Source organism: Rhea pennata, chromosome 3, assembly GCF_028389875.1.
Source record: "Rhea pennata isolate bPtePen1 chromosome 3, bPtePen1.pri, whole genome shotgun sequence".
Lineage (NCBI taxonomy): Eukaryota > Metazoa > Chordata > Aves > Rheiformes > Rheidae > Rhea > Rhea pennata.
In genome coordinates this window covers 91,965,849-91,985,537 of record NC_084665.1, presented here as the reverse complement: position 1 = coordinate 91,985,537, position 19,689 = coordinate 91,965,849, and the positions used below count along the sequence as shown (strand labels likewise).

At 37.8% G+C, this 19,689-nt stretch overlaps 1 protein-coding gene across 1 annotated transcript in view; it reads right to left on the bottom strand.

The window, feature by feature from the left end:
• The window catches only part of UBE3D (ubiquitin protein ligase E3D), a 90,451-nt gene that overhangs the window by 25,944 nt on the left and 44,818 nt on the right, over nucleotides 1-19,689 (bottom strand). Inside the window, exon 9 of the mRNA XM_062572809.1 lies at nucleotides 10,514-10,652. Within this exon, the coding sequence (XP_062428793.1) occupies nucleotides 10,514-10,652 (139 nt within the window). The remainder of the gene's footprint in view (nucleotides 1-10,513; nucleotides 10,653-19,689) is intronic.

Below are 19,689 nucleotides of genomic sequence, written 5' to 3'. Positions count from 1 at the left end.
ATTGAAGCCTATCACTGCAGAAAACCTAAGCGTGCAACAAAGAGGAAAACAAGGCAGTCCTAGAGTTTCATGAGGTCTGAGAAGCTGGCAGGTGATGAATGGAATGCATTTTGTATGAAAACATCAAACAAAGAGTAAGCAGCAGGCTCCTTGGTGAGCTAAAAGAAAACAAAAATTTGTTAGCTAGTCATCCCAGATTATACAATGATAATCATTTTTTTATTAGGGCATCTAAATTTCAAAAAAAAAGAAAGAAAATGTGTCAAAGATTGGAGCACCACCAACAAGCAGTATGTCTATCTAAAACTGAATTATTCAGACAAATAGTTACTGATAAGAAGGACTAGACTCAATGGTTGGTGTTAGTAGTCACTGAAAGTAAGAATGACTGAATGGTACAATGTAAAAAACATGGTAGCCCCATCATTTTCTGGATCGTGTTTCGGAACACCACGCATTCTGGCAGAGCTCCTGACAGGGACTGAGCAGCAACACAGTCAATAGGACTGAGATAACATTTTCAGTTGTGCAGGTTCACAGACAAGGCTCTTTTTCATGCAGCCAAAGTGCTTAAAACTCATTTTTTCTTCTATTTTCTTTTTCAAATTCAAATTTACTACAAACAACAGAAGGTATATAGCTCCCTGATTTGTTTCATCAATTCGCAATGCCACAGCTCAAACAGATAACGGAGACTGGAAATTGGCATGTTAAAAAACTCCCTCTATACGTAGACTATAAACATATGCATTTTAAATTTCAGTTAGAAATAATATGGAATAATGCTTTTATATTTGTTTTCTGTAAGGCAGAATCACTTCCTATTTCACTTGCCAAGCAGCTAGGAGACATATAAAGAAGTATTAAGCAGAATATGCCTGGCAGAAGTCCAAGTAGCAATCACATTTTGCCTACCCAACATTCCCCGTGACTGCACTTGGCTATGGGTTCCTTAGGTTCCTGAAAGTTTTTCTATACACTATTAAACGGTTGCCAGGTTTCATCTCAAGGCATAACAGCTTTCCAACGAAAGCTAGACGGCCTCTGTATTTCAGGAGGCTGCGTTAGTACCTAGGTGCCTTTTTGTCCTTCTTTTTTCCTGTAGGAGTATTCCAAATGTTATTTTCAGAGCATTAAAATGCATTCGCTGAGATATCTTCTCACACAGCAATGTGTAGAACAACTTCCTTCAATTCAGAAGTTCCCATGATTTATATTAGGTGCAGTTAAAGCACAAAAATATTTCCACAACTGATCTTTTTTACTAGTTAGATGAATGAGCAATTTAAAGAGGATGGAAATTAAGATCTCGTAAACTTGTTCTCTTTGTGGTCTGTCAGAATTTTGCTGGTTTATGTCAATAGAAACAGCAGTAGTCTATTGAAAAAGTAGCTGGTCCGTCTTCTATCTTCCACTTCAGGTGTTTCCTGGCCCCTTCACAGATAGCAATCTGACCTCCTCTTCCTGCCCCCAATGTTTCTTCCCATTCTAGCTTTTCTCAACTCTAAACCTAGAAGTTTTCTTCCTTAACAAGTAAGAGCTTTCAAGCACTATCATTTGTCACCAGCCATCAACTGTGGATTACAGACCTATGATTTAAAGACACAGATTTAGAGCACAGTGCTGTCTTTACTGACACTGCAACAGAATGATGGACTTCTATTTCTGAGAGCGGGCAAATCATTTATTTCTCACTGGAGGCATTACTGAATTCTTCACCAAAAGATCCATTCCAGACTCATTTTCAGCTGACAATAAAAAGAAGAAAGCTTAACAACTCCTTCCTTTTCGTCCACCATGTACTTTATCATAGTCAAGTCATGGATTCAATTATTATGCTTTGGCTTTGTAGACTTCTGTATATTTCTCCATTTGTCTCCTTGAAGACATCATTACTGTTTCCAGCTCTTTAACACATAACACTCTTGAACTCCTCTGAGTGCCTTGGCAAGCTGCCTTGTTTGCTAATACAATATACTATGGTTGACTAGCATCCTCTTTTCAGGGTCCCTAAAAACTTCTGTAATCTGTGAAATATCATACCTATTTCAGCCCACACCGGCAATCTGATAAGGCTGAATCCATCTATTTTCAAAGCACCTGTAAACATATTAAGCAGTACATTTATAAAACTCTTTCCTTTAGATCTTTCTAGACTTCATGAGTAGCTTCAAAACTTTCACCAGATTCCTAAAGCAAGTAACAGCATGTTATGGTTTTCTGTAACAATATCCATTTACAAAGCACACATAATAATAATACAGAACTTTAAGGAAAATCTTCCATTACAGAATCATTGCTATCCAATGACTTAGTAATCTGTTCAAATTAACAACAGACTACCTAGCTCTATTCAGCTGATACCAGATTTCTGCACAATGGTGGCTAGCAGACTGGAACTTACTCCTCATGTAAGTCGTTCCATTAATTAGGAACTGGACAGAGCAAGGACTAACGTAGAGAAATTAAGGTTCAGGGAGGAAGCAGTCCAAAAGAGAAATAAACTACCTACTGACCATGTGGTACATGTAGTGTAATTTGGTTTGCATGATGCTAAACACTTCATCTGAGCAGAGCCTGTTTCTCATAGTCACAAACGTGACAACTTCAGTTAACAAACAGAAATGGATGTTCTTGAGGTGTACCAATCCTCTCATATGAAGCCTCTGCATCATGCATGCACTCAAGTACATAAAATATGGTTATCTGATTGGTCTCTTTCATCATAACACATTCATGGTAAATATTTTTTGGGAGTTTGTTGTCTGTTGATAAAGAATGCCAACTCTCAGTTTGTGTCTAATAGCACACTATGGACACAAGTACTAGATAACTAGGACATTACAAAAAACAGCTTCTTTTTCAGATTTCAGAATGACTTCGGAAAAGCAGAACTCTCACAATAGAAGCAAACAGGAAGTAAAATGAATAATATCAATCAGACATTTCATTCCTCATTAGTTCTGCTTTCACCCTTTCTGTGTGGTTGATAACATGGGCCATACCAGACTGTCTAAACTGGAGCTCTACAATCCATCTTACACTCATGTCTAAATGGTGAATGACATAGCTGAGCGTGTTTTCTAAGAAAACTACTGCAAAATGTATAACCAGGTGCTGAAGTTACACTTCATCCCCTATGTCCTTCTCCTCAGTATACAGGCAACTACTTAGTTCTTAAGAAATCCAAGCAGGTGTTTGCTGTCTGATTCTAGCTGAAGAGAACTGCATGCAAGTGGAGTTGATTCCTCAGGCAGGTCTTTCCTCTCAAGCAGCACAGGACTCTTTTTCTAGAGGGGGCCATTGCCTGTGTGCTACATGTACACTACTTCTCATTGGGAGCTCTTTTAAAAAAAAATAAAAACTGCTTATGTTTAATATATGCCTAAATTCCATCTCTTGGAATTCTTCTGTACTGAAGAACTGTCTTGGAAAAAAATGCAAATATTTTGCTCTTCTCAGAAACAGATGACAAATTTTGAATCTCAGTTTAGGATCTCTGCTGTCAAGGTCCTAGCTCTCCATCACTGAGCCCCAAAATAATCATTAAATATTTCAGTTTCAGATCAAGACCCTGAGAGCTAACCTTAAAACAAAACAAAACAAAAACAAAAAAGTACGATAGTCTCAGGAGCTCAAATACCATAGAATATTTTAGAGATGCTATTAGAAGATAGCTTACAGTAAGCACAGGGTAATATATTCTGAGATGCTTAAAAAACATCAACTTAATAAAGGACAATTAAGTAACATATGCAAGAAAAACAGGACTATAATCTCTTAATTGAACCTAGAAATTTCTTATCATTCTGCAAAGCTATATTCTAATTAAGTCTTTGAAACACTAATTCTTTTAGTATTGCTTGCTTTTGTCAGCACTTGCTCAATATCATTTTATCACTTCTTTTCTACTTATTCTGCAGGATTTTAATAGAGTTGTTATGACTTTTCCATAAATGCAAACAAGCACGAACAAAAAAACTCTGTATACACATACTGTAACTTCTTTTATCTTAAGGTCAATGAAATATTTGTGTGTATTTAAAAAAAAAATGCGTCTGCTTGCCAAGCACTGTATAAGCCTTGGGTCCTTATTCCGTATTTATGGAAAATTGTCTGAAGTCAAATTTAAAAACATTTCCACAAAATTGTCTAAAATTTCATAATAAAAAACATATTTGCAGATGTAATGCAAAAAGAAACATAAACATTTGGGAGAGGGCTGGGTCTTTTAGATGACTTCCATAGGAAAAGGTTATTTTTTTTAAGGCACTACAAAAGCATCCTAAGCAAAATTAAGCCATCCTGTGTCATCCTAGCAATCTATCAGAGTTGGTCAAAACCAGAAAAAGCCCTATAGCAGGCTTTTTTATCCTAAACTGCACTAATCAAAACACTATTAGTTTAGGAGAAATAGGAACAGCTGATAGACACTGATACTAACTATATGTTTTCCTTGCTGTAGTTTTCATTTTGCAAAACTGGTAAGTTAAGGGAAACAAAAATGACTGTATCCCAGTAGAGACTGCAATATATTTGCAGTCATTTCTCCATATTACCATCAATGTTCATTCAGAAATTTCAGAGACATAAACAGTCTGGGAGCTTCAGGGAAAAATAAATGAAAAAGCCTAAATGTCAAAGAAGCCCTAAGGAACTTAGAATTTCATCTGTTGTCTGTAAAATATTATGGAATATACATATCCAAATCCACTTCATCTTGTGGGAGAGCCTCAGTAACCAATTAATAGAAAGCTTAATTAAAAAAAAATGTGTAAAAAGAAAATAACAGATTTTACTACATAAATGAGTTTTCTTTCCTGTCTGGGATAGATATACTAGAGACACACAATGCTTTTGAAAGCCCATTCCTTCCCTCTCCATATTTTCATTTGTTATATCACTATTTCCCAAAACATTTTGAACAAGTATAGCTGTTTCTCACAGTGCTCCAAATACACAAGAATCTGGGTCCATGTCACTTCTGCAGTTCCAAATGCTCAGAAGGGAACAGAATGAACTGACCTGAGCAGATTTTTCTAAATTTTACTCAGTTGTTTGCTTCAGAAAGGACTGTCAGGAGACAAAGGTGCATCTGCAATTGTCCTCAATTCCTGAAACACATCTTAAGCTAACTTCATTTTGAAAATTTTTGTTTTTAAATAAGTCTCAGCACTGAAAAAGCACTCAATGTCAAGGCATGTTTCAAAGCTCAGACAGGGCGCGTGCCTGACAGAAAGCAGTATTTCTTTATTTTGGTTTTCACGAGTTTTTTGAATCTAACAGCATGCTACTCACTAGAGCCATTAAATAGTAATGAACATTGCTTCTATTAATTCTTATATTCTCTGAGCAACATACTTTTTTACATTTCTATATCTGTCTATTTTAGACAGTTTTCTGTACTTGATTACAAAACTTCAAATGATTGAGAACTTGATAGGTTGTACTATGGGAAAGTTTTTTTCTCCTTTTTTTGGAAGTAAATCAATGATGAATGAGTTTTCTTTTAGAGACATCTCTATGAATGTATAGCGTAACAACAGAAAGAGTATCTTTTTGCGTCATTGGCTACATTTCTCTTAACCAAAGTGGACAGTGTGCCTGTAACTCCCAGTGGCACTGGGAACCACCAAAAAATATGAAGAGCTATTTCAAAAAAAGTTTTGAAATTGCTCTGCAATTCTTAAAACACAATCTTCTTTCAATTTCATGCAATTGTAAAAGTAAAAATAAAAATATGACCTATTTAACTCTGAGGGCTACTGTTACAGTCTGTGGCCTTATGAATACAGGCTCAATATTAGGAGTAAAATGCCTAGATTCCCACAGTAACAGCACTGGGAGAGAAATGTGCTGAACAGCCCCATATATTATCATAAGAATTCAATTTATTCAATTCAATTCAAGACATTTTCTGTTCACTATGCCTGAATTCAGAGAAAGACAAGACAAGGTTAGCAAAACACAGCAGAGATTACTTGTCACTTTAAAGCATCTCCCCGTGTTAACTGTTCTGCATTGGAAGTTCTTAAGTATCAACATGTTTGCCCAGACTCTTCACTGAGAAGTAGCAACTGAACAGTTCAGCGATAAAGTACACGATAACTCAAGTGGGTGCTAGCTACAAGTGCTCACAAGTAGCACGAATAATATACAAAGTCAAGTCCAACCATTCCTAAAGCAAAGAACTGTCAGCTCATGTGGGAGGAGAGCCAAATAGATCAAGAGTCTAACAAGGTTACATCGCTTTCTGCAGAATATAATGGAGCTGAACAGAGAGGGGCAAAACAATGACGAGAGCAGAAACAATCTAGGACACTTCTAAACCTTTGAATTAATTCTAGGAGCCAGGTTCTCTCTCCTGTTTGACTTCTTTTTGCATTGCTCCAAGGATAAAAGTCAAGTGCCCCAGTCAATCCTATTCCCTTGATCCTAGACATTCTTAGTATGGGAGACAGACTACAAGTGTGGGAAGGTGGAAGTCCGGGCTGTAAATCCAGGCTCTCTAGTAAGCCTGGGAGCAGCCACCAGCCATCGAGAATTCTTCTAAACCATTTTGGTGCTTTGAGAGTTTCCAGGCTCAAGCTTGCCAAGATTTGTCTCTCTACAATCTACCAAAAGAATGCAAGTGTCTCTGCATAGCCACAACATGAGAGATGAGCCAAAGACCATCTACTATCTCGAATCAACAAACTGTTGTAACAAGGAAAGGAAGCTTAAGAGTTAGCTGCAGTGAGCTGCTGCCTCCTAAGCTCAACAGAGAACCAGGTTACACAGTCTGCTGCTGCTCCTCTCTTCCCAGGCAGACCCAGTGAAGTAAACTACACTGAAAAATTTTCACAGAGTCAAATCATAATGAAAAGTCATTTCAAATATTATGTTACTAAGCAGTAGCACACCGCTGGAAAATGAAACGTAGTTTATGTCTCAGCACAGATATGCAGTCTGTTAAGCTCCTTCCAGAGAGCATTTCTAGAGTACAAGGCAGAACAAAGTTTATTACTGAGATGATTAGTAACTAAGCATGTTTTATCTGCGTGCTTTTTACATCCCAAATATAATGCAGTGCATATGTATACCAGCTAAAAACATCGGGGGTCTTCAGCACTGCTGTATTCTAATATAATAGGGAGAGACTGTAAATACAGTCTGAAAAATGTAGGTGTATGGGTGAGATCATTTCTGTCTTTCTAATTATAAAAAATGGGATATTTTAAAGGTTTATTAATATGGTATCAGGAGCTAAGCTGTAACTTTCAGGTTACTACATACACATACAGTAGCATTTACACAACGCAATTTAAAATTCAGTATCAGAACATAAAAAATGTGCTGGGAACCAGTGTTCTATCTAGCCCCATATTATGTCTCCAGCAGTTAACAATTCAGGAAAGCACACAACTCTGGCCACTTTCTTCAATCTTTTCCCTTTGAACTCCTGCAGCATTTAGAATCACTTGTTCAACTGCAGAGACCCTGTCTTTCTGCTGAAGATGACTGCCACTCGAAACATTGGAGATGGACATGAGAGCAAACACTACAGATCTTTTCAGTTCAAATATAAGTATTATTTTAATGTAAATTTAATACATTTTCTATACTACTGCAGATATACCACAGGAGAAAACAAAACTAATTTTTGCCATTGAATCCTTTAAAACATATGCTGCCCTTTTATTACCCACTGTTTGACTCAAAATATATTTCAGTATTTTGGATGTAGAGATCCTGCCAACTTTTTCCAAGAAAAACAGAGAACTAGGACATATTATTCTAGTATTTGCTGTACAAAAGGTGAGTATCAGTACAAAGAAGCAAGCTGGAAAAAAAAAACCCCTCCCGATAAGGCTGATTGCATATTGTAAAGAATTGGTGAAAAGCTCAGGCAAATTTTGTTTCTACTTCATGGCTTTCCTTGTTTGCAAACTTAGATCTAAAGAAGGTACACAAGAATAAAAGTAAGTCATCCTCTAGGACAAACACTCATGATATAGACTGTCTGGTAAAGAGACTGGAAGTTGGAGCCAGGAGATTATGAAAACAGCCAATTTTTCACATGTGGTAAAATGCAATACTACTTTATCAGAGTGGGTTTCAGAAACTTGCCTTTTCAAAAACTGAAACTCTCTCTTGCTTGTTGCTCTGAAAGCACACTAACTAGGAGTCATCTTAAAATTATGAATAGCATCTTCAGCATTAAATCATTTTCTTAATCAAGATTATAACAACTGGACATTGTCACATCATCTACTTTGCCCTACAGACAGGAAATTTAAGATCTGATCAGGTCACTACTGGAAAACTTTCTCTGCAGTACTTCAATCCAGCAAAGCACTTCTACATTTGCTTTAAATTAAACCCTCAATGGTTCCACTGAACTTTGAGTTTTAAATTAGAGACCAGAATGAGAATTCAGAAAATATCGTTTCTTAAACCCTAATCAGCATTATTAGTTTTTTGCTATCCCACATAGATACATTTGAGAACCAAAATTAAAAACTCCAATTGAAAGTATTTTATAGAAACTTCAGGAAAAACAACACAACACAACTTTCTCTGGCTCCCAGGGGCAGAAGAAGGCATACATAATGAGTGCAGGTAGGCAAGGATAACATACACCAGGGCAAGCGCTAGCAGATTCCCCAGCAGTAGTTGACATCAGTATGACTCAAGTTAAAGCACTGGATTCAGAAAGGCTCCACAGACTCCAGCGGCCACCCCAAGGCTGAGATAACATTACCACTGACTTGTGCTTGTGCCAGGCCAAGCACTACACACATCTGAGATGATGGTTGATTTCCAAAAGCTGTCTCATGTTGAGCTATGAAGCTAACATGATCCAGGAGCACTGACAGTCATAAGGATTCTTACATGGGGAAAAAAAATTGCTATGGTATTTTCTGTTCTCTGAGGTAAAGAAGCTTCTTAAATTTATTGATTCATAGCTGCACAAGCTCACAGGCATTTATCACCTCCTATCCCTGTCCAGATAAGAATCAAAAGAAATCCCGACTGTTTAACTTCAGGCTCACTATATGCAGAAACAATACAAGATGTGTAGCCCCAGCTATCTAACCTATCACAAACAGAAGTAGAAAGATTTTACCACAGATTATTAGCAATGTAATGGACAACAAATACATTCTCCTACATTAGATAACCAAAACGTTCACTTCTTAATAAGAAACACATATTATTCAACTGTAAGAATAGCCAGTTTTAAACAATCTTTGAAACTTGTAATTTTGTGATCTCACTCTGACAGCATGATTTTATTGTCTACAAATGTATAAATATGATAACAATTCTTATCTTGGATACTAAAATTTTATTTTGAAGTGATTAATACTTTCAGTTTACTCCAGAGTTCACAGTACACAGATCCCCTGTTTTCAAGCTCAGAAGATACAAAGGAAGCAAACAGTGCAGTTGCATATTTATTTGCTAATATCTAGGAGTGTTTTCAGCATTTGTAAAACAGTGTAACTATTAAAATCAATTATTTGATTTTGGTTTATGATCATGGTGTTTTTGGCCTCAAATTCTACAATAAGATTATTTTTCACTAAACATTGCTTAGCAATATAAACTAAATATTCTCTTGCCTTAATTACAAATTGGGAGTATACACAAATATAAGGCAGTTTATTGTAAAAATTTCCTGCTATAAACTGTTTTAATGACACTCAATTCTACCACAATGACAATTCTCATATAGCTGTCAAAACAAACACAGATTTAGATATGTTTTCTGTCCAATATCTGACTGCTTTAGATTTGTATCAATACATAATTGGCAGACTAGGTAATCATGGGGGAGACAAAAGAATTATAGAAAGGCTGAGCTCCTATGTTTTACGATGATGAATTAGAGATGTCTCTATATTTTGTCTGTAAAAATCAAAAGTGTTCAGAAACATGATAAAAACTTCACAAAACAATTTAACATTATGCCTGTAACAGTGTTCTATTAGGAATTTTAGGAAGAACAGTTTCTGTGATTGGTGAGAACTTCAGCAGTAACTTGCAGTAAAATACTTTAGACAAATTATGAATATTTCACTTCTAATTTTACACATTGGCTTCTACGTTTAGTCCTATTCCTCACAAAGGCTTTCACCACTATGAATCTTTAGTTTTAGTTAAGCTGAGGATACATGTTTTTTTTGAAGACAAGGTTTTTTATAATAGTGCATTTCAATTGAGTTGAATGATTCTAGCTACTCAGCCTTAAGTTTAGAAATTTGAGGATATCTATTTAAACATAATTTAAATTAAACACTGATACTCTGTTTAAAAATCCAATGATACCTCCTGCCTTGGTCCAAATTAAACACAACTGAAATAAATCGAGCACTAAAAGAAATTCTCCATTGCTATATTTAATATAAAGGAGAGTCATGCAACTCTAAAAGATAAACCTTTACTTCAAAAGTATTTATGAGTATCCAGAGATCTCTCTTTTTCCTAGAAATAATATTTTTATACTGAAAAATCAGCAGTTCCTTACCTGGAAGGAGTTCATGCAACGAAGTGAAGGTGGCAGAGAGGTGGTACTCAAACCCAGTATTATCAGTAATTCCAAACATGTTTCTGATGGAAATGTTAAAGGATGAACTCCAATATCATTTTCCCATGCATCAGCAAGGCTGTAAATTAAAAAAAAAAGGTTCTCCTAACATGCATCTAAAACCTAAGTTCCAAATAAATATTAGAATGTGGTGTGGTTTGTGATAAGAGTCTCTTTGCATTTTCTCTGTAAAAGTCACTGATAAGTGTGTTTTGCTGAAAATAAAAGCTGTGTTTAGAGTACTTCATTCTTACCATGAATTTTACAAAAGGATGCATCATGTGACAGGAAAATTCAGTATACATCAGAACAATCCACTCATGTTTCTAATTCCAAGCTAGAATAATATTTCTAAACAAAATCTCAACTGCCACTGGCAATTTCCCATCAGATAGTGCTCAGCAAGATCATTTCAAATCATACGCAAGTTCCCCTTCCTATTGTTCATCAGACTGGTTTCTTTCAGAAAGAAACAGACTGGTAACAAGTCAGATTGATCAGTGCTCCAGATCTGTACCTTAGTAGCTAATATCCCATACTCCAGAGCAAGTTTCTCCGATCAGGGAGCATCACTTTGGAAGATAATAACAATGTTTACTACTCCTTCATGTCCAAGATTTGGAGGTTTCAATACATAATTTTGGCAACAGTTTTCATTTTTAAATTCCTCCAGCTCTTCTGGAAACATATTACTCAAACTGACTGAACTGCTGCTCTTGAACTCACCAGCTTGTTTTAATATCTCATTTACAAACAGCTGAATTTTTATAAGCATCTAAAAGAGTTTTCATCATTCACCATGATGAAAACTGAGCAAATATTCTCACAATATCTGAATGGTTCTCATTCTCTCAAGCCTACCAAACCCATTCATTCTCTACAAATTCCTGCTTATCTAGATATACGCTTGTATACATGCTTTTTGTGCATATCCTCCTACTATTAATTGTTCCTAGCCCCTTCTTAGATCTTCTAGAAGATGCTTTACTTAGTATAGTTTTCATATCTTTTTTCAAAGAGGGAATGTATTTTCACTTTCTTGCATCCATTTGTCTTAATTTGGTCTCCAGAATGTTAATTGGCTTTTTCTTCTCCTTTCTTTTCCTTTTTTAACCATTATTTCCCTCCTCTTTCCTTGTTTATCTGTGGATAAGCAGGAATGCAGGTCTGCTTCAATACACAGAAGAAAGCCCAATTATGCAAACGAAGAGGTACCTCCACCTCCTTAAAAAAGCAGCACTTTCTCTTATGTGAGTGCTTATATGGAGTGTTTTTCTAAATCCACAATAAAAGACAGAGGGAATTCTATCACTTCTTAATTTCCAAACATACCATGTCTTCCTCAGCTCCTACCACAGCAAGTAGGTTCATAGGACATAAGGAGCTTTGAACTGTTTAGAGGGAGGGAGGTGGAGGGAGATAGCTTCTGGCATTCTTAATAGCAGTACATCATATAAGGTCTCCACAGATAGCTGATACCATATCAAAGAATAGAGGTCAAAACCTGCTGTGCAATAACAGCCTTCATAATGTGTAAGATGTGATTAGAAATGATTTTTAAGACACTTATACTGACTCAGATGGAGCTGGAAAAGCTGCTTAAAGCTACCACACACAAAGTATCTGGTAGGACAAGAAGGTTAGCAGTTCAGAAGACATCCTGGAACATTTTAACTACTGAATGGTAAAAGCCCTCAGTTAAGTGCTAAATATTCTTTCTATATTAAAAAGTATAGGAAATTTAAAGAGAATAGCTAGATGGCTGAGGCCAAGAGAGGCTGTGCTGACTGGCCCAAAGAGCCTGTGAATGCTCCAGGGGAAAATATCTGGCTCTAGATGACAAGTGCTGAGCAGCCAGTGACAAAGAAATCGTGTTAAGTGTAATCCAGAATTGAATTTAATGTTTAATTATCTTTTCATAACCTGATTTCCACACTTAAAATTAGTAACTTACCTTTATTTGTCCCTTACTAGGTCTTTGTTCTATATTTTTGATAAGCTTATCTGGTGATACAAGTAAATTCAGGTGAAGCTATCAAAATCAGGGCTTTCCATTTTTCCCAGGACAGCAAGTCTAAAAAAGGCACTGTGCAGGCACTACCAAACACAGAAAGAGAGCTGGAGACTGTAGGTGATGTGCTAAGCTTCTGGTGCCTGGGGAGGTATTTCCACAGACCAACATCCTTCTGCAAAGAAACTTTTCAGGACTCTAGACAATATTCAAACATAACAAACATTACAACTTAGCACTTACTTAGAATCAGGATCCTGATTCTGTTATCACATTTTGACAGGAGGATCTATTGGAGCTTCCACCTCATTTTAAAGTCCAACTTTTACAACATTGACACTGCCCTAGGGCCTTTTTTGGTGGCTGTTGGTTTATTTTGCGGGAGGACTGTTTCCATAAAGACATCTAATCTAATTATACTGTAATCCTTGTTTATTAATGGCTTAGTTATGAGTATTTCTTGAAACAATTCCAGTGTATTCCTTTATAGCAAACAAATCATGTGTGTTCTAGCGCTTACTGGTCCAAGAACACTCATGTTCAGAATTGGTCTTTAAATCTTGTCATTTTGCAGCATTTAACACAAGTTTTCGTTGGCAGTTAGTGTTTTATTAGACCATACGCCTCTTTGTTCTTCTTCACTCCTCTTATTCTCAGGAGTATTAAAATACTTTTTTCTATAATCTTCATTGTAGAAGAAAAAAAAGTATCTCTGCCTCAAAAAAATATTAGTTTTAAATCTTATTTTTATGCAGTTTGTCTGTACTCTGTGTAAGGAAAGCTGTCTCCCTTCCAGTACAGGAGAGAGGACTGCTTATTTCTATTTACTGAAAGAGAAAGACAGATGCTCCTCAGGAGAGTGAGCACTCATGGAGGACAACTCAGCCCAGCAGCATGGTGCCTCCTCCTAGAACTGCCCCGTATGCCAACATTCAGATCTGGCTGAAGGCTCCTCAGCCATGTAAACAAAACTGCATTTTACTGTCCTGGTCTCAACAAAAAAAAAGAAAGAAAAAAAGAAAGAAAGAAAAAAGAAACAAAACCAAAAAAACCTCAAACTGACTTTAAGATATGGCAATTGTGGGAAAACACTTTTGCGAGGTCTGAGGAAGAAGACTGGAAAGAAACCAGCAGGACTGAGATGTGTGGGTGGCAACTTTGGATGCAGGCTGGACTTTGCGTGCATGTGCTCTCTTCCCCCGCTTCCTAATACTTCTACTCGCTTAGAATCACTGCTTCTAAGTTTCCCATAAGAGAAAACAGTGCAGGCCAAGCCTGCTGCTTTTCCAAGTAAAGGCAGGAGGTCAGAGTATTCCCAGAGAATAGAGCTTGCTACACTGGCTGACAGGAATATAGGAGAGGTAAGAAGACTTACTAGCTGGAGGAAAGTCAGGGTTAGCAGAGATGAAGGAGACAGAGCTCTGCTCCAGAAATAATTTAATCATAGTGACACATGTTATTTAGTGTTCTTCCTTCAAAAAACATTCAATTTTTCTACACTGCAAAGAAGCCTTGAGCTTCTGGGACTTCCAGACCAACACAAAAACTTTTTGAGCTACACAGATTCCCTAAATCATCATAGGTGAAAGACTACGCATCTACTTTGGACTGACTTTGTGACAGATAAAAGCACACCACTAAATATTGACCTTGACATCTTGACAGTGTTTGAAAGACATGTGAGTCAGGTTCAGAAATCAAACTTTAAAATAATAAGATGTAATAAAATATAATAAACCAGTCCAAGCTAAGAACAGGCTCTGAGTTAAGATAAGGGCATATCAAAGAGATTTTTTTCTCAGGACATTAAATTCACCTCTATAAACTGTCATAATTCAGGTAAGCCTTCCAGCAATCTCATCATTAGGAAAACTCTAATCACTCTGATCATTGTACCTGTTCGTTCATCCTTCCCAGTTTCTCCCTCGTTTCTTTATCCCCCTCCCATCCTAGAACTTTTGAACCAATTAGCCTATTTCAACCAAATTTTCTTAAGATCTCACATATGTTAGGCTTTTGGAAGTTCCATGTTTTCCTGAAAATGGATGTCTCAGTAGTGAGAGACATCTATATAGTTAACACAGAAAAAAAGATAGCTGATGGTGATCATAACTCATATTGGACAAACAAGCAATGTTTACATAAGACAGACTTGAAACAATATTAACATAAACTCAGTAACACGACATTTCCTCCTAGCAAAATCAGCTACTATAAACAGAGTAGCTTTACAGCCTTTATACTTCCTAATGAGTGAGCCAGATTGAGAGACTTGGTTGAGGAGGATCAGGTTAGAGATCATTTAGGCAATCCTGACATCCACAAATCCATGGGCCCTGATGGGATGCACCCAAGAGTGCTGAGGGAGCTTGTGGATGTTATTGCTAGGCCGCCCTCCATCATCTTGGAAAGGTCCTGGAGAACTGGAGAGCTGCCTGAGGACTGAAGTCTTCAAAAAGGGCAAGGAGGAGGACCCACGAAACTACAGGCTGGTCAGTCTCACCTCCATCCCTGCAAAGATGATGGAACAGCTCATTCTGGATGTCATCTCTGAGCATGTGGAGGAAAAGAGGGTGATCAGGAGTAGCCAGCATGGATTCACCAAGGGGAAATCCTGCTTAATCAATCTGACAGCCTTCTATGATGGAATGACTGGCTGGGGAGATGAGGGGAGAGCAGTGGACGTTGTGCACCTTGACTTCAGCAAGGCTTTTGACACTGTCTCCCATAACATCCTCCTAGAGAAGCTCAACAAGTGTGGGATAGATGAGGGGACAGGGAGGTGGATTGAGAACTCGCTGAAAGGAAGAGCTCGGAGGGTCGTCATCGGTGGCGCGGAGTCCAGTTGGAGGCCTGTGGCTAGTGGCGTCCCCCAGGGCTCAGGACTGGGTCATATCCTGTTCAACTTCTTCATCAACAACCTGGATGAGGGGACAGAGTGCCTCCTCAGCAAGTTGGCTGATGATACCAAGCTGGGAGGAGTGGCTGACACACCTGAGGGCTGTGCTGCCATTCAGAGAGACCTGGATAGGCTGGAAAGTTGGGCGGAGAGGAACCTCATGAAGCACAACAAAGGCAAGTGCAGAGTCCTGCACCTAGGGAGGAATAACCCCATGCACCCGTAAAGGCTGGGGGCTGACCTGTTGGAGAGCAGCTCTGCAGAGAAGGACCTGGCAGTGCTGGTGGATCACAAGTTGACCATGAGCCAGCAATATGCTCTTGTGGCCAAAAAGATCAATGGTCTCCTGGGGTGCATTAGGAAGAATGTCATCAGCAGGTCAAAGGAGGTGATCCCGGCCCTTTACGCAGTCCTGGGGAGGCCTCATCTGGAGTACTATGTCCAATTCTGGGCTCCCCAGGAAAAGAGAGACACGGAACTACCGGAGAGACTCCAGTGTACGGTTACAAAGATGATTAGGGATGGGAGCATCTGCCCTATGAGGAAAGGCTGCAAGAGCTTGGCCTGGTTAGCCTGGAGAAGAGAAGACTGATCTTATCAATGTCTACAAATACCTTAAGGGAGGGTGTCAAGAGGATGAGGCTGGACTCTTTCAGTGGTGCCCAGCAACAGGACAAGAGGCAACAGGCACAAACTGAAACACAGCAACTTCCGTCTGAATATAAGAGAAGACTTCTCTACTGTGAGAGTGACAGAGCACTGGAACAGCACTTGCCCAGAGAGGTCTCCTTTTCTGGAGATATTCAAAGCCCGCCCTCACGCAACCCTGTCTAACATGCTCTAGGTGACCCTGTTTGAGCAGGGGGGTTGGACTAGATGATCTCCAGAGGTCTCTTCAACCTCAAACATTCTGTGATTCTGTGATTATCCAGATGACACTAAAGACAAAACTGCTCAAAACCTGCAGTAAAGTAATTGATCACAGTGCTTTCAGTAAGCACATTCAATTCACTTTCAGAGAGTATTTCCTCTCCATTGCTCATTAAGGAACTGATCTATGCCCCCTGAACTGCTACAGTGCCTGCATAAGCCAGAGTATGATTTGAAAGTCCTGTCCTTTAAAGTAAGGTTTCAGATACCAAAATCACAGAGCATTTATTTCATAGTTCCTTGTCTCTACGTACGAGCATACAAGTGGAGTCACCCACCAGGTCGTGAAGCTCACCCATAATGCCCTAAATCTTCATGAAAAATACACATTCATGGCATGTCAGAGAAGCAACAGAACTCTAACTTTCAAAGCCAGGAAAAATCATAAGGATTCTTACAAGACTTTGAAAGACTGCAGTACACTTTTCACCAGATAGCATTTCTTTCAAAAGAAGCTGAGTTCTTGCCTCTTCTGCTAATGCCAAGGCCTTTTTTCTGTGATAATCATCCTCCACCATGGAGGAGATTCCCTTCAGAATACAACTGTCTCAGTAACAGACAAAACAATCTGCTTTTGAAGAGTGTCAGGTAAGCCATTTTTTTCCTTTCCAGAGCATCCTCATTACCACCTCTGATTTACCAGGCTACTTCTCTAAATACATTAACCTAGGACAGGCTAAGTAGATCAAAACCAGAAAAAGAAAAAGCTCTTATCTGGAGCACTTCTCAATGTTACTACCAAGACACTGCATTAATCTGTCTTCAGTAGCTACACCCTAAGTAAATGTGGTCTGCATTTAAGCTCCAAATCCTGTGAAACACTTGAAGGAAATTACTGAAAGTTAGCTATGGCTTCAGTGTTTTGTTGAATCAAGGCCTTGCTGACAAATCCAATATAAAAGCTGACAGAGGCTCAGCCCTGACTCTCAGAGTTCACTGAATGTTAAAGCAGCTCCTTCCACAAGCTACAGCTCTGATATAAATGACAGATGACTTTAATGAACCAAAGGACAAACTTGCTAAATTAAATAACTATTCTTAAAAATGATTTAATCTAAAAACAATTATAAATTACCGTAGATGATATGTCTATGTACTTAGTATGCCAGAAGGCTAAGTTATTTATACTTTTAAAATTTAATTATCCTTGCAGTGATCTGAAAATGACATAAAAATCAATGCAGTCATTAACTACTAAACTCTTGCCAAAATTCAAATAATATGGAATACTAAGAAGTTCAGTGCTTCCACGGCCTACACCAAATTCCTTTAGAAGAACTTTCTTTACAGAATCAAAACACTGCTCCTCTTCAGAAACAGTCACCTCTAGTCTTTCTCTAATACAGTTTATTATTCATTTTTTAATAGCTGGGAGTGTCAACTGATTTTTCAAACTAAATCTTTCCCTGGGATCTTAAGAAGTCGCATGGTATCCCAAGTTGCATGGTATCCCAAATCAACATGTATTATATCTTTCTTAAGATAAAATGAAGGGAGGAATGGAAATGTGACCCACTGGTGTCCTTTGAAGGAGATGAGCAAGAGTAGCAGAACATACCAAGGGAAGGAGGAAGCCAGATAGCCATAACCCAGGAACCCACATGGCGAGCTGCAATTTTTGATTTCGTGCAATTGACCACAGTGGCCAACAACAGAAACACTCTGGACGCTCGCCATAAGTATGAAACCCTAAGTTTTTTCAGGGAATCACTGTGGAGACAGGATGAAGAATGCTTGTGTATCTGTGAATTTAGTCTTAAATATTCTCTCCTGTAAAGCATTCTTACAAAGCTACTGATACATACATTTTCTATACACACGTGTGCAGATGCACATACACACATATGTATATACTCAACCATTATTATGGGTTTGTCTTTTCTCTGGGTAATACCTATTTCAAATTGAGCCACTGTGTATTTCTGGAGTTTGGTCAAAAACAAGTTATCTGGAAATCCATTATAGAAACAATTCAGCAGATTTGAAACATCTTATCCTAGAAAATGTGAGTCCTGCTTGAACTTTCAGTGTGTCACCATTTGAAAAGGACGAGTTATTTAACACTAATAAGAAAGGCTTATGATGAAAATTCAAATTTAACCTCACTAGAGTACCATCTGCTCATTGCCATATCTTTCAGAACAGCTTACCTAAAAAATATCAAATGTTCTTGTAACATTTCAAAGGGCCCTTTCAGTAAAATTATGCTGTTTACTCCAATGAGTGCTTCTGTGATTTAAAACGGACATTCTACATGTAATTTTCTCATTTCTAACTGGAAAATAAATCAAATATGCTAAAAGATACTGGATTGTTATGTTTGCATTAGATGATTGCAGATGAATCTCAACTACATTCATTTTCTTTTATTTCTGTATCTTAAATTATTTTACTACTTCTCAACACAGTGTAATTATTTTAAATTATTTAAGGGTAATCAGAGAAATTAAAGCTGCCTATCTCAGCCTGCAAAGCACAGCTCAAGTTTCTTCTCTCTGTCTCTCTCTCTTTTTTCCTTTTTTTAATTTCATGCCCACCAATATTTTTATTAGGCTCAATCTTCCTATATCTACTTAAATACAGCAATGCTGGGTTTGGTGCAGTTTTTCAAAAATTTTATTAGCACAAATAAGACCTGTGTTCAGACCACGGAATTCTTCTCCTTAAAGTGGAAAAGTGGAAAAACAGAAGACCAAACAATTGCATTAGTATATGGTGTCAACACAGATATGGTTGTTAACAAGTGGATTATTCCTCTGAAGCACAGAAAGCTATCTTCACCTACTGTAACTTCTTACATAGAAGTTTAATCATCTCCAGAAGCAACTTTGTTTTGGAGCATATAATTTCAGAGTAATGCTCAACATACTCCTTTGGACCAAAGATTTTCTGTTCTGCACTAACTGCTTTTCCACAATGCTTTCCCTCCTCCAGCTGGCTGCTATGCAATTTCAAAAGCACTGATTTAAGTTGTAAACTCCATCACTCATAAAATATTTTCATCCTACTGCAAAAGAGTCCCAATTGTACAGTATCAGCAGAAGACAAAGCAGAAATTCATCTGCAAGAATCACTGTAATAAAGGTTAAACATTACAGGGCTGGATTAGCAGGTGTTCAGCTTGGCTGTAACCTTTATGCTGACAATTCATAATACTTAAAATAAATGTATGGAAAGATAAACCAGGCAAGAACATGTAAGGCAGACTTACGTTCAACGGGCAACCCAGATGTATGGGACCATACAAATATACTATACTCAAAATTCACGACAATA